Source organism: Misgurnus anguillicaudatus, chromosome 17 (genome assembly GCF_027580225.2).
Source record: "Misgurnus anguillicaudatus chromosome 17, ASM2758022v2, whole genome shotgun sequence".
Classification (NCBI taxonomy): domain Eukaryota; kingdom Metazoa; phylum Chordata; class Actinopteri; order Cypriniformes; family Cobitidae; genus Misgurnus; species Misgurnus anguillicaudatus.
Window position 1 is genome coordinate 8,228,239 of NC_073353.2, and position 15,417 is coordinate 8,243,655.

The 15,417-nt window shown below is 36.2% G+C and overlaps 1 protein-coding gene across 2 annotated transcripts in view; it reads left to right on the plus strand.

Annotated features, from left to right (window-relative positions):
* Window positions 1-15,417, plus strand: part of epha3 (eph receptor A3) — a 155,415-nt gene that overhangs the window by 16,315 nt on the left and 123,683 nt on the right. For both annotated transcript variants that reach the window (XM_073854918.1, XM_073854919.1), the window contains exon 3: window positions 4,221-4,878. In XM_073854918.1, the coding sequence (XP_073711019.1) occupies window positions 4,221-4,878 (658 nt within the window). The remainder of the gene's footprint in view (window positions 1-4,220; window positions 4,879-15,417) is intronic.

The following is a 15,417-nucleotide window of genomic DNA, read 5'->3' on the forward strand; positions in this document are numbered from 1 at the left end:
TGTTACGAGGATTTTTAAGTTGTTTTTTCAGTGTAGTACTGTATTTTTGCGCCTAAAAAAAGATAATTTGGTAAAAGGTCAAATTATTTTCTTAAATAAATAAATGTTCTGCTGTCTTAATTCTTATATTTTTGTTGTATAATATGTCTCTGATTAAAACTACATGAAACTAGTTTCAGTGTGTACTTGACAGCAAGCAGCGTTCTTCTCTCATTTCCTGTAATAATCCTGTATAATACAAGTACATCTTTCCTCTGCCTTCTTTGACATCATAGCAGTCAGAAAGTAAGAATCCTCTCTAATGTTGTACTCGCAGGCATGATAATGAAAGATCGCTGCATGTACCTATACAGAAAATGTTCATGCGACACTGAAAGAAACCAGCAGTAAATGTCAGTCTTCTCTAACTAACTAGCATTGTAATTTGAGCAAGAGGAGGATTATAATTTTATTACATATCTGTCTGAAACATAAGCTCTGCTCCAATTTGTCCAGGAGTGTCGGGGAATCTATTAGTTTAAAGTAGCAGTTGGCCTACACACACAGAGGGGAGTCAGCCGCAGACCTGACAAATGTACCAACTGCTGGATCATTTTTTTTCTCTACTGCTTCCCTCTTGTTTAAAATGGGATTGCTCTTGTACAATGACATTCAGACAATTACTAAAGTCTTATAAACAGAAGTCAAACATCAATTAATACAGATTGGTGTCTAACCATTGCCCAGTGTTGTCTCTTAACGCGTCTGTCTGTTGAAAACATCCAGATGTGGCTTTTAAAATGTTTGTATGCAGTTATGTTAGGAAGATTGGCCCATGGTATCATGGTGTCATTCGTTACATTGTCAGGAGATTTATCAGATGTGATGTTTCATTAATTTGGAATTTGTGGTTTTAGTAGAGTCATCCTCCCAAACACTTGGAGTCTGAGGGCTTTACACACTGCGTCCCTGAGTTATCTTCGTTCTGAACCCCGCTTTTAACCCTGGGTAAAGGAATATTTTACGCTTCTCATTTAGAAACAGGATTATCATCGCATTTTACCCAGGGTTATGAAACCCTGCACCGGATTTAAAAGAGCGCACATCTTATATTACAAGCTGTGCATATAGGGACAAAAATCTGCACACTTTGCGCAAAATTGTTTCATTGTTTGAGGGAAAAGTGAAAAATACTATCAAAGGTCACTGAAAACAACTAAACTGGAGTAAAAAAAAACAGAAGGCTTTAAGGAGTAATTCAAATCTGTATGCATTTCTTTATTCTGTTGAACACAAACTGAGATATTTTAATAAATGATGATAACCACGCAGTGATTTACATAGTATTTGTTATTCCTATGAAAGTCAATGTGTACCGCCAACCCTATGTTTACCATCACAGTGACATCGCAGATATGCAAATATAAATGTTAACACAATCTGTTTGGGAATTTATTAAGGAATTAATATTAACTCTTGGTAAAGTATGGGTGGTTTGAAAGGATACGATTAGTTTTTAGTGTGAAAAGCCCTTTGGAGCATCAGCTATGCTGGTAATAAGCAGGCAATTTAGTGAATAACTGAATTAATATTTCATTTTGCATAATATTTGTTCACTTGTTACACATAATATCAGATTTCTTGATTAGATGTCTGTAATGCTTGCCCTATAACCATTGTAAAAATCTGTGGACGACTTCTGGATGGATTTAAATATATAACATTTGTTAAACAAATCCCATGAAATCATTTAATAAGTGATGTTCTGGATCCGGTGTCAACATATTTACCACTTTATGCAGGACATCAAATGGCATATCTTTTTTTGTAGTCAACGTTGTACTTTGGTTAACATCACAGGTGGTATCAGTGGCAAAGCTACATAAGGGCCAGGGTGACACTGGCCCACTCCGATTGACGGCTGGCCCACCCAGTCAGAAGATACACAAAATAAAAGCAAAAAAGTCACGGCATAAATGAAAATAATCTCTTTAATAATATATGCATAATTTACAAATAAATAACTATTAATATAGTAAGTTTATGATTTGTTATAAGTTTCTAAACCTTACAAATGTTAACATTCAAGCCATTTTAAACAATTTGAGTGCAAGATGTTAAAAGTGAGCTGTTTTCTGTGCGCAAAGAGGTACACATATACTCGAATGTACACACACTCATGCTGCTACTCAAGTCTCACAAAATTATGTACTCACGTGTAATTATGTAGTCACGTAATTATGTAGTCACGTAATTTTTTATTCTTTTTCGTGATACTGTCACGAATTTCCAAGGTTTTTCGTGATTGTATCACGAATTTCTGTTTTTGGTTACTCAACTGCTTTTTCCTATTTTCAAACCATTTTTGCTTCGGATTAGGGTTAGATTTGGGTGTTTGCATTATGTCACTTGAAGTATTGGTTTATACTATTTTTTCTAAATTATTTTTTTATATTTTCTACATTTTAAAACATTGTTGCCTGGCGTTAGGGTTAGAGTTGGGTTTGGGTAAGGATGTAATTTTATGTAAATCTAACCCTAAACCGAACGAAAATGGTAAGAAATTAGGACAAAACAGTTGAGTAACCAATACGTGACAATGACACATAACCAGAAATTTGTGATACGATCACGAAAGAACGCTTAAATTCGTGACAGTATCACGAAAAAGAATCAAAAAATTACGTGACTATAGGCATGCACAGAAAGAAATCAGATGTGTGTGAGATATGGAACCGTGCTTATCCGGACTTAAAGGGGCCGTTACCCTCAAAAAATCTGCTTATTATGTTCATCAAACAACAGAAGACAAAAGGAAAATCACTTCTGTAGCTTTAAAAATGTTTATTATATTTAATTTATACAATGAAGACAAATTAAGAGTTTTATTATTTATTCAATTATATTCCTTTTCCAAAAAAATACTTAAAAATTTTTGTTAAATCAACTCATGATGAGTTGACACAACTTTTAAAATATAGTTGAGAAAAGTCAACATCATTTTATAAGTTATAACAACTCACCTGTAGCTATAACAACTCACCTGTAGTTATAACAACTCACCTGTAGTTAAGATAAATAATAGTAAGTTGAAATGACTTGTAAATCCGAGTTGATTTAACAAAAAAATTTAAGGCAGCAAAGTATTTTTTACATTGTACTGTTATACTTTATTTGTACCTTTGTTCTTATCTACCTCCATATGCGTATCATTTCTTGATTTATTCTTATTTTATTTTCCTTATATCCATTTTTTGCTGATCCGAAAATTATCCGATCCATAAAAAACGACTTAAAAAACGTAATGTAATCCATTTAATATTGTAATATTATGTAATTTAAGAGTAGGCATTGAAGTACACCCTATTTCACAGAGGTCCACTAAGTTTAAAAATTCTGGCCTCGTCCCTGGGTAGTATTACAAGAAAATATATTTATTTAAAACACACTTTTAGTCCGAATTAACAATAAGATAAAAGACATGGACTAGAAGCCATTAAATTCCAACTTTAATTTCAATCATTATTTAAATGAAAGTAAGTTGTATAAAAAATAACAAAGCAAGGCTTGTTTTAATTTAAATAATGTAATGTAAATAGATTCTGGCCCTTGCCATTTTTCACTATGTTGATTGCTGAGTTCAGTCAATTTGTTACACTTCTAAAAGAAGTGCTGTGATGGCAAATCGTGGTCCAAACTAATGAATAAAATTCTTCAGAATGAAAAAGAAAAACTCCTTTAGGTGTTTCATTAATAAGAGCCATCACAGGCCGTTCTTCAGTCTTGTTTCGCGGAGTAATGAACAGCTCTTAGCCACTCCAGAGGCCTTGTTTCACTCAGCCAAAGGCTTTTATAAACTTTAGCTTGAAGGAGAGTCATACACTACTCCATTATTGTAAAAGAAAACAGCCTTCCAGATCATCATTTATTCTGCTTTGTGTACATTAAACATCAATATTTCTGTCAGCGTTGCGAGACACCCCGTGTGACCAAACAAAGCGATACATCAGACTAGCTTTACAAGGGAGACTCCAATGAATGCAGGGCCTCATTAATTACGTCCCACATAAATTATCCCAACAGATGATTTATTAATTTAAAGCAATTAATTATTCCGAATGTGTCAGAGGAATAAATAAGGTGTTTGGTAATGCTGAATCATTTGCATGTGAACATTTTTGGAGCACAGTAGCTATTCACTTGAATGGATATAATCTTCTTCTTCTTTTTTTGGTTTGCAGTGGGAGGAAATTAGCGGGGTGGATGAGCACTACACGCCCATCCGGACGTTCCAGGTGTGCAATGTAATGGAGTACAGCCAGAACAACTGGCTGAGAACCAACTGGATTTCAAGGAATTCTGCCCAGAAGATCTATGTGGAGCTCAAGTTTACCCTTAGGGACTGCAACAGTATTCCCATGGTCCTGACCTGCAAAGAGACATTCAACTTGCACTACCTAGAGACAGATGAGGACCAGGGTAGTAATTTCCGCGAGCACCAGTTCTCAAAAATAGACACCATTGCCGCGGACGAGAGCTTTACTCAGATGGACCTGGGTGACCGCATCCTCAAGTTGAACACGGAGGTCCGTGAGGTGGGACCGATGACTAAAAAGGGCTTTTACCTGGCTTTCCAGGATGTAGGAGCCTGCGTAGCATTGGTTTCGGTCCGGGTGTACTTTAAAAAATGTCCTTTGACGGTGAGGAACCTGGCTATGTTTCCTGACACAGTACCCACGGACTCTCAGTCACTGGTGGAGGTTAAAGGCTCCTGCGTCAACAATTCCAAAGAAGAGGAAGCACCTAAAATGTACTGCAGTGCCGAGGGAGAGTGGCTGGTGCCTATTGGAAAATGCCTGTGCAACGTAGGTTACGAGGAGAGAGGAGTCGTCTGCCAAGGTAGGGTTTCTCTCTCACACGCTCCTTTCTTTTCATTTCACGGCCCATTTTCCTCCTTTCATCAGCGTAATGTACTCGCGCCCACTCTGTAGACAACTGCTCTAAATGGGACAAAGGAATCTTTAGAATACCATTCATTTGTTTATGCTGTTCATTGTCCGTAATGGCAAAGTGTTTGGCTCGCAATGGAAATGTTTCTAAACTCCATGGTAAGTTAAGCATTTGTCCTGTGCTCAGAGCGCAAATGGATATTTCCCAGACACAGACACACCTCTGATCTGTCAGGCGTGCTCTGGAGAGAGGAATATGAGAGTTTTGTCTAACCAAGGACAGGAGAAATGTGTGGTGCAGGCTGCCTCAAAGGACAGATTGAAGCAGTTAGGCCCGTGAAACACTTCTCTGCATCACCTCATCAGAGAATAGATTGTTTGAATGTGTTGGCCATTGAAAATAGCAATGTGTGTGTGATTTAAAGCATGTGCGACTAAGATGCAGATGCTCTAATTGCAGTTTTATTTAAGCGTTTAAAATTGTGGTCATGCAATTATTCGAGAAATGATTAGAACATATTAGAATTGATGAGGCAAACATCATCAATGTTTTGCAAGAGAAATTCTCTACTGCTGCCTATAGATGCATAGATATTTGTTTTCTGTCCAGTCGTACACTTCTTGATGTGAGAGCTTTAGTGATTACTGGTTTGCTTTCAGCAGCTATGAGTGTGTTTGTGTATGTATTTCAGTGTCTGTTATGGAACACTATATGTGGAACAGCCGCAAAATGGGTCATTTGAGTGTTACATCGAGATGCATCTGTCTGAAACTTGCATGGCATAGATAAACAAGACCACACGACACTTTCATTGCCATTCCTGCAAGAGTGTGCTGTTGTTCCTTATGTTTTACTACTGCATTCTTCTTCTTTAGTGGTTAAATCATAAAGGCAGCTTTAAGTGTAAGGATGTCGTGTTGTTGTTTTATATTTCATTGCTGGTTATCGTCACCCTTTGCTTGTTATTCTTACAGTTTTCAGACATATTGCAGCGTAACTATATTATTTTTTATTGTTTTAGTCAGTACTGAATTTAACAATCTAATATTAGAAAGTGAAATAGAGAAGTTCTGGTTTATTTCCAATGTATTCAGAGATTTGTATTTTTAATAGATATTTATATCATTTTTGTTTTATTTAATTATTGTTAACATTATATATTATTATTATTATTATTATTATTAATTAAAGAAAGTTATAACTTAAACATATCATGAAAATCTGACTTAAGGCTATAATTGGGTCCCCAGTGCTTCTATCAACCCAGTGCCATGGGCGGGTTTGGGGGGTCTGTGGTCTCCCTTCACTTGCACTTTTTTTTTCAAGTTATTGTTTTGTATATATATATAACTCCTCATAAAAAAAAATGTGTTTGGTCTGATTTGAAAAAAATTAATATTTTAAATGTATTTGATTGGTTTGTCGATAGTGAGCGCGGAAATGTTTGGTTGCTTGCTAAGCATAGTGCCACCGCTTAACGTTAAGACACGATTGAGTGTTGCAGTGAGACTGACGCGTTATGATTCTGCTGTGATCTTTGAACTATTTTCGCTGCTGAAACAACAAAAACAGTCAACATTGCGTCTAAAATGTAAGTGACTAAATATTAATTACTTGTTTAGTGAACTGTCAAATGAAATCTGTACATTTTAACCGTGATGTGATGCTGCTTAACTGTATCATGTTATTAAAAACTCAAAAAAAAAAAAACTTTGTTAACACACTGTTAAATCACTTTGTGTTTGCACTTTCGGTCGCCATTGAGATTAAAGGATGCAGAATCATTATCGTGTTTTGGTGATTGTTATTGGCGTTTTAATCAGACTAGGCTACTTGGTTGTCCGGTTGAGCAAGTAAAATTATTTTTTAATTGGCCTTTTAAAAATCCACTTGTCCCTGTTAAGGGGACAAGCGTTGATGTCGAGCCCTGCAAAGTGTGTTTTTAGACTGCTTGAGTAGGCTAGGTACAATCTTTACGACTCCTCCATTGTATTGCGTATATCAGTTCTTGATAGTTTTTGTCCATTTAATTCATAATTAATGATATTATGCATTGCAGTGAGGTTGATCTCATTTATGCCCCCCCTGATAAAATGAAATGCCTGTCCATGAATTTGTGTCTGGCGCTGGGTCTGTATCAACCTAGAAAATGTGAAAAAGATCAACCCAGTAACTTAGTTTTGGTAAACCATTCTCTGCAAGAATGTAAAAAATAGGTCATTGAAATTTGGCTCCCCTTGTGATGTCAGAAGGGGATAATACTGCCTCTTAATCTGCACTATCCAACCAGTGCAGAGATCAGCTCATTTGCAATTAGCTCATTCCCTGCCATTGACGAGTTAACTTGTCAATTAAAAGACAACACTTCCCTGCCAAAGACGAGTTTTTCCGACAATCCATATTTTCGCTCCTACCCAATTTATAAAACTCAGAAACAACTCCTTAGGGCAAACAGTAAGAAAACATTTTGTGGAAGGCATTAAACTTTTGTGAAAATCATAAAAAATTACTTTTTTTAAAGCGCTGGTGGGAAAAGAGTTAAAAGGGCACACGCAAAAATTCTAATTTTTGCTCACACCTACCTCACAACATGTTATTATAAATTATCTGTATGGTATTTTTTCAGCTAGAACTTCACATACATGGTCTGGGGACACCAAAGATTTGTTCTTGTTATAACACATCTTAATTATAACACATCTTGTTATAATACAACTTAAAGGATTAGTCCATTTTCTTAAAAGACAAATCCAGATAATTTACTCACCACCATGTCATCCAAAATGTTGATGTCTTTCTTTGTTCAGTCGAGAAGAAATTATGTTTTTTGAGGAAAACATTGCAGGATTTTTCAAATTTTAATGGACTTTAATAGAGCCCAACATTCAATACCCAACTCAACACTTAACAGTTTTTTTCAACAGAGTTTCAAAGGACTATAAACAATCCCAAACGAGGCATAAGGGTCTTATATAGCGAAACGATTGTCATTTTTGACAGGAAAAATAAAAAATATGCACTTCTAAACCACAACTCCTCGTCTAGGTCCGGTCCAGCGCGACCTAACGTAAATGCGTAGTGACGTAGGGAGGTCACGTGTTACATATATAAAACGCACATTTGCGGACCATTGTAAACAATAAACTGACACAAAGACATTAATTAGTATCAGTTGACATACAACAACGTCGGAACGGTCCTCTTTCAACACACTTGTAAACACTGGGGCGGAGTTTCGCGTTCGTCCTCTGTGACCTCTTGACGTCATGACGTATTGCGTGGGGTCAGCTGGCGCATCACGACCGGATCTACATGACGAGAAGTTGTGCTTTAAAAGTGTATATTTGTTGTTTTTCTTGTCAAAAATTACAATCGTTTTGCTAGATAAAACCCTTATGCCTCGTTTGGGATTGTTTATATTCCTTTGAAACTACGTTGAAAAAAAACTGTTAAGTGTTGAGTTAAGTATCAAATGTTGGGCTCCACCAAAGTCCATCAAAATTAGAAAAATCCCGCAATGTTTTATCAAAATTTCATTTCTTCTCGACTGAACAAAGAAAGACATCAATATTCTGGACGCCATGGGTGGTGAGCAAACTATCTGGATTTTTCTTTTTTAAGAAAATGGAATATTCCTTTAAAAATTCTTGTGAAATGTCTTTTTTAAGTAAGTTAAATATATATTATTATTTATAATTGCAAAAAAATTTTTAAATAAAGAATACTTTGGAACCTAAATGTTTTATAAATAAATAAATACCTAAATGGGCAGCTACTAAATAATTCTTTATATTTAGCTTCGTTTAATTTACAAACATGCTAATAATTTAAATATTACGTATAGCAATTTAAGAGATTTCAGAATTGCAAAGTTCCTCATTAATACGCTTTAGCAGAGACTATTTCTCTCCCAATTTCTTTCTCATCACATGTCATTTATATGAAACACACCGAGCGTTTATGGAATGAATCGTAGAATCAGCCAAAACATGCTGAAACTCAATATAACTGCTGATGTCGGAGGCCTCACCATACATTTCAAATAGTTGTGCGTGGTCATGCATTTTTGCTGGCTAGTTTTCTAGCCTGTGGTTTGGCAGAGCAATGTAGGACTGATACAATACCTCTGGTGACTGCTCTATACCATTTATCAATCCAAACATTCATTTGAAATGTGTAGAACCAGACGCCTGTCAAGAGATCAGTATGCCTCTGTGATATAGATGATTATGACAGGCTAATGAGTGTTTTCATAAGTACATAAATGAGTGAAAAAATTAGTAAGTAACGAAATGAATGAGTAAAGAAAACGGAGATTGAGTGAGAAAGGTATTAAGTAAATTAATTAGTATGCAAGTACATGAATTAAAGAATGCAAGAATAAACTTATGAGCGATTGATCAAGTAAATCAAAGCTAGTTATCAGAATACGTCTCATCAATAGATCTCTACCCTTTCGGCTCCCGATCACAAAGCTTTACACGAAGGCCGTGATTTGCCAAGTACTTGTACTTTGTGAGGAGTTGTGTGAATGTTTGGATGTATTTGACAATCTCTTATTAGTTTCAGTGCAGCCTAATGGACACTAATAAGGGCTTATATTACCAGAGTGTGACAGCTGCGCCGCCACACACTCATGTGTCTAACTCGCAAATCTCTCGGCAGGCCCGCTGTGCTAACGGATTGATTACGCCAGGGAGCCCGAGTGAGCCTCCGACAGCGATATTTTGAGGTGTACAGACCTTCGTTTCAACACTTCAAGTCTGGATGAGTCATACACAGGGTTTTGATGCTTAACCCGCTGAGGAAGCGCCTCTTAAATAATTAATGGCCTTTTGTCTCTACTCCCTGCAACTGCTGCATGCGGTTGCCTGAGTAATGCCTGCCTTCGTAAATGTTTGGATTGGTGGCAGGGTTGTAATATCTGATCGGGAGAAAATCAGGATTCATAAAAATGAATATTATTGGTATTAAAGGTTATGTGGAATGCAACCTTCATCATTTGTGGAAGATTGTGCATAAGAAAGCAGGGCTGGAATTAGAATGGAATACCATTAAATGGCTTTTTTCAGCTTTATCGGAAGTCCTATAAAGGCGTGAAGCCGTTAATGTGCATGTGTTATTCATGTTCTAAATGCAAATGAACTATTTCTCTAATGTTAACGCAAATGAATGTGCACGCGTGTATGTGTGTTCCTGTGTGTGAATGAGTGTGAATTTGTGTTTTAATATGTGTGAACTTGTGATATGTTTCCCACAGATATATTATCATTGTCAATAGAGATCTGAACCTATAGGGGCTTCTGCTGAAACCTTACATTTTTATCCGCTATCAAGGGTAACTCTACTGTAAATTAAAATCCAAATTATAACCCTTGCATTGTTATTGGCACAGTTTTGCTTTTTTAATTTTTGGCAATTGCATCCCATTATGAAATGAAATGGAGCGAGTCAATGATCTAAAATCTGTGTGAAATTCTTCGAACCATCTAATTCGATCATGAAACAGCAAACAAGATGAGTATTTGAGCCGGATGTCTGTCTGTTTGTGCAGATTCCCATGTTCACAGCTGCTTCGAGTCGCCCTTTGAGAGTGCCAGTGGTTTACATTCCGGCTGGATTTACCAAGATATACAATCCCCGAGCTCACGATCCCTGATTAGTTATCAGATCTTATTAATGCTGTGGCAAAAAGTGCAATGGTTTTTTTTAACAAGCCCTTAAAGCCGGATGAAAACCACCGAGCCAAAAGCTAGATTTAAAAGAACCCTAAGGACTCCATTCTTGGTTTTGTGGCAGATTCGGGGACTGATGTGGTTTAGTGATGCAGTTTTAAAGCGGCTGTACTTTTGCAATGTTGTTTATGCATAGACCTTTGCTAGACATTTGCATATATGCTTTTGCATTGTTCTTAATTTTTAGGTGTGATAGATAGATTCTTGATTGATATGTTGATTCTTGATCAGACTTTGATCAGTTGTGTTTATTATGTACTGTTCGCACAGAATGTGTTCCAATGATAAAATATGTGACCAGTCACAGAAAGTAGGGACACAAGTCGGATCTGGGGCATTTTGAGTTATTCACAGATTCTGAAAGTGCAGTTTCTAAGCTTTCCAACGATGTGTAACACATGGAAATCTAATAAGATTTGTAGAAGTTGTGGCCATTTGAATATAGGAACTCAGGAAAACTCAAAAAGAGAAAATAGAGACTGAAAGTTATACTTATTTTCTGTGGGAGAGACAATAGGGCTCATTTACATCTCATTTAGCTAAGCCATACCCCCGTAAAGCTGTTTTGAGATACAGATGTTCTAGCATCATATGTAGTATTTTATGTCAGAAGTCCGGATGACAACATGGAAAAATAAGCAGGAGTTTTTACCTTTGTGTTGATCACAAGTCGAATCCAATGACCAGTTTTGTCCACAAATGCGTATAAGCCGTGAAATATAGATAAATAGTCTATTGTTTACATCAGATTTCGCATGAACGTCTGGTAATAGAATATAATATACAATCTGAGGACTATTTATATTGTAACACTGTATGTGAAATTACACTTTACGTTCCGGTAAACACATGAACCCGGCTTCAAAGTTTGTATTTAAAATAGAGCGGTAGTATAATAGATAATCCAAACAGCGCCGTCGAAAACGTGACGTCCTTTAGGGATGTAACCAATCGCTCACTCGTTCCTCCATAAGCCAATGACTTTATGGAAAATATTGATAGACAAAACATGTAGCCAATTAAATAACAAATTCAACGATCTCTGTATGACCTTTTTGTGTGTGTTTGACTTCATGCTGTGCTGCAAGAACTGACTTTCTTGAAGATTTCTTGAAGAGCTTTCGCGGTACTTTAACGTCATCCGACTGCGGCGCTGCATAAAGTCGAACAAGCCAATGACGCGGCTGACGTACGACGCGGCTGACTGTTTGTTATCTGTTGCGCCCCAGCTTTTATTTTTTATTTTTTTGTGCGCCCAAGCTTCCTTTACAGTCTGGGGAGACGCACACTGTAAGTTTGAAAAAAAAAACTTACCAAACATGTCTGAGGAACAGGTCAGCCGCGTTACTACAGTCACGTGACTTCACGCGGTTCACAACAGAACCCGAAGAGAAGACAATGCTGAAAAAAGTCGTAATTCTTGCTATTTGTGGACCAAAATGTATTTTCGATGCTTCAACACATTCTAACTGACCCACTGATGTCACATGGACTACTTTTGATGTTTTTATTACCTTTCTGGACATGGAAACCGTACATAGATTTTCAATGGAGGGGACATAAAGCTCTCGGACTAAATCTAACGTTAAAACATTATAAACTGTCTAAAAAATTATAAAAGGTCTAAAAAAACATTATAAAAGGTCTTCCGAGTTTAGAACGACATAAGGGTAAGTCATTAATGACATTATTTTCATTTTTGGGCGAACTATCCCTATTAAGTAGCCACGCTGTTCCCTTTGGGGGCGGGGGCAAAAACAAAAGCGGCTTATCCAGTATGTAAATACACACAGACAATGACGCCCCCCCGCTAGAATCTCCAGAAAAACAAGCCGATTTCAACCGCAAAATGTACACTTTTAAATATACATAAATCGCTATCTCAAACATGGAGAGGCTTCATATTCTGAACAGATTCTGCTATAAAAAAAAACGTTCATTATCTCGAAAGTTGTGCTGCCGACTTGTGTCACTGGTTTCCGTGACGGGTCACATATAGCTTGACAATATTCAATCATGTGGTGTGGTCACAAGACAGATTTTTTTGTTAACACTAACTTAAAAACACTTGTGGCCTGAGACAGGCTAAACAGTGTAATTTGATTTTGAAAAGAGATTATAGATTGTGTCTATAAATGCTTCCCTTTAAAGACTTTGTTTATAGATAAAGTAGTCAATTTGTGAACAACTACAACCATCCTTACCCATCTCTACTCCTGTTTTCTCCATTTAAAGTAGTGTATCTTGCTGGAGTGTTAGTATTTTGTGAGGTTTTTTTTACAATGGTGATAATAATGGTGGGTTTTGCAATACCCATAGGATCAGATGGGTAATGTGTTTTCTTGCTAGGCTTTGTTTGAAATCATAGCAGCAGGGCCGCTCAATAATTTTCATGCACTGATTGCCCAGACCGAAAGTCCCAGAGGAGCCCTGGCTTGGGATAGTTTGTGCTCACCTCAATGGTCAGGATGTAAAACACTCAAGAATGAATGAAATACAGTGAGGCCTTTTTCAAGCAGCAATGCTCTGTCATTCAAGCACATTAGGTGATTTCAATAGATCTTGATCTGTACATTTCTCATTTTGTTATGTACAGTATGGAACATTCATAGACTGCTCTAGTATCGCAGCTTTTTAAGCCTGGGATCTGACTTGTTCAATGTAAGAATAATTTTAGAGGTGTCCCTGAGTACTCCTCAGTCTTCCTTTATTAGTAGAGCAACCCCAAGGGTTTGATTCTTATGAAGCACATGTACTGATTAGAAAAAAAATGAACCCCAAATGTGTCCCGTCACACTGTAACTTGCTTTGGATCAAAATGTCCGCTAACGGCATGTAAGATAATTGTAATATAATATAAATGTGATATAATGTAATGAAAGTCACAGCAATGTAAAATGGAAACTGTATCATTACGGCCACATACGGCTTTTCTCATTATCTTAATTCATTTTAATTTCAGGCTTCGACATGCCCTCACTCAGTCAATATTAAATATATCAAGGTCATATTTTCACAGAATGTTTTTAAGTAGGATGACTTATGTAAAAATGGTTAATCTCTAAAAAAAAGACTTTAGCTGAGTTTTCACAGAAAGGGTCACATACCGTATATGCCTAGTTACTAATGTTGTTCTTTTATCATGAATGTGCACAAATATAATTACAGTATATTTAATTGACCATGTATATTAGAGGAACTTATATATAACCAATCAAACAGTAGTAATGGCAGTTGAACATCACAAGAAATACAATTTGTTATGAGTATAATATGTATATAATGAAATATAATTCATATACTGTATTGTTTATCTAGCCTGCTATGCAAATACATATAGAGCAAGAATTTAAAAAAAATCTGTCCAACTATCTTACATAAATATTGAGATTTTGGGTCACTTACTCACGCATTAATATTTTTTCCACAATAATACAGTAGTAAATTTATCAATACTTTAAATAACACAAATGGAAAATATTTTGCGACTAAAAGATCAAAATTAAGTTGAAACAGTAGTGCTTCATGATGGTTGGTAAGATATTGAACAATGCATACAGTAAATGTATTAAAGGCGGGGTGCATGATCTCTGAAAGCCAATGTTGACATTCAATGTCAATCTCAGAAAGCCAAGCCAAGTTGACTTTGAGACCGCTGCATTACATGTTTATCATTCTGAATGCCCCTTTTTATTCAATGGTCATAAGAGGACTGTCACCACCCTGCGGTCCATATCAGTGCTCGAAAACAATAGTAAAGCCCTGACTGGCCCAAGCAGTAATGAGAAGTCCAAACGGGCCTTTAGACAAGGCCTGGATTTACTCAGGCAGTAGAAAAACCACCACAGAGTGTCAGCTTATTCACTGGTGCTCTGAAATAATTAAAGTACAGAAATCAGTCACATATTTACCAAGTCACGTGTTCATAGGGATTGGAGAAAGAGGTCCAAGGTTCATAAAACTGGAATATATGAGAACACATGTACAGTAACACAAACAGTTTTAACTTAATTTTAACTTCAATGACTTAAAAAATAAAGTTTTGTGCACAAAGCAAATTTGGTCTTGTTAGTTTCCAGAACACTGGTTTACTATTGTAGTAAATCTTGACAGGAAATCCTCATCTGACTGAATGATTACAGAGGGCTTGGAAAGCCTTACCAGAAATGATGTTTCTTGTAGAGCTATAAATGTAGATAACGTTTTAGTTTCTTGAGAATATTTGTTTATATTTTAGGAAATTAAATATTTGCTTTGAAATGGGAAACTCAGTGCTTGTGTACAAACAAGTTGCAGCCATAGTGCTAGTTCATTAAAATGGATCAATTAAATACTTGTGCTGGACAGTGTTGGGGACATTGCAAGTAACATGCATTACGTAATAATATTACTTTTCTGAAGTAACGAGTAAAGTAACTTATACTTGTAGTCATAAAAAATACCTGCAAAGTAAGAAAAAAGTAACTTAAAAGTAACTTAAAAGTAATGTAAGCATTACTTTACATGAAAAGTAACTAAGTAACGCAATTAGTTACTTTTTTGCCTTACTTAATATTGTAAGGCATTACTTTTAAAAGTAATTTTCCCTAACACTCCCTAACACAGAGATGTTCAAAACACCTGTTTTAAGCTTATGAGGAAATTAAATGCAAGAAAAAAAATAATATTTCCAACTGTATGGTGCTTTATGTAACTACGAGATCCTTTTGTCTGGAGCTATTTATTTGATTTGATTTGAAACAAAAAGGTGGTG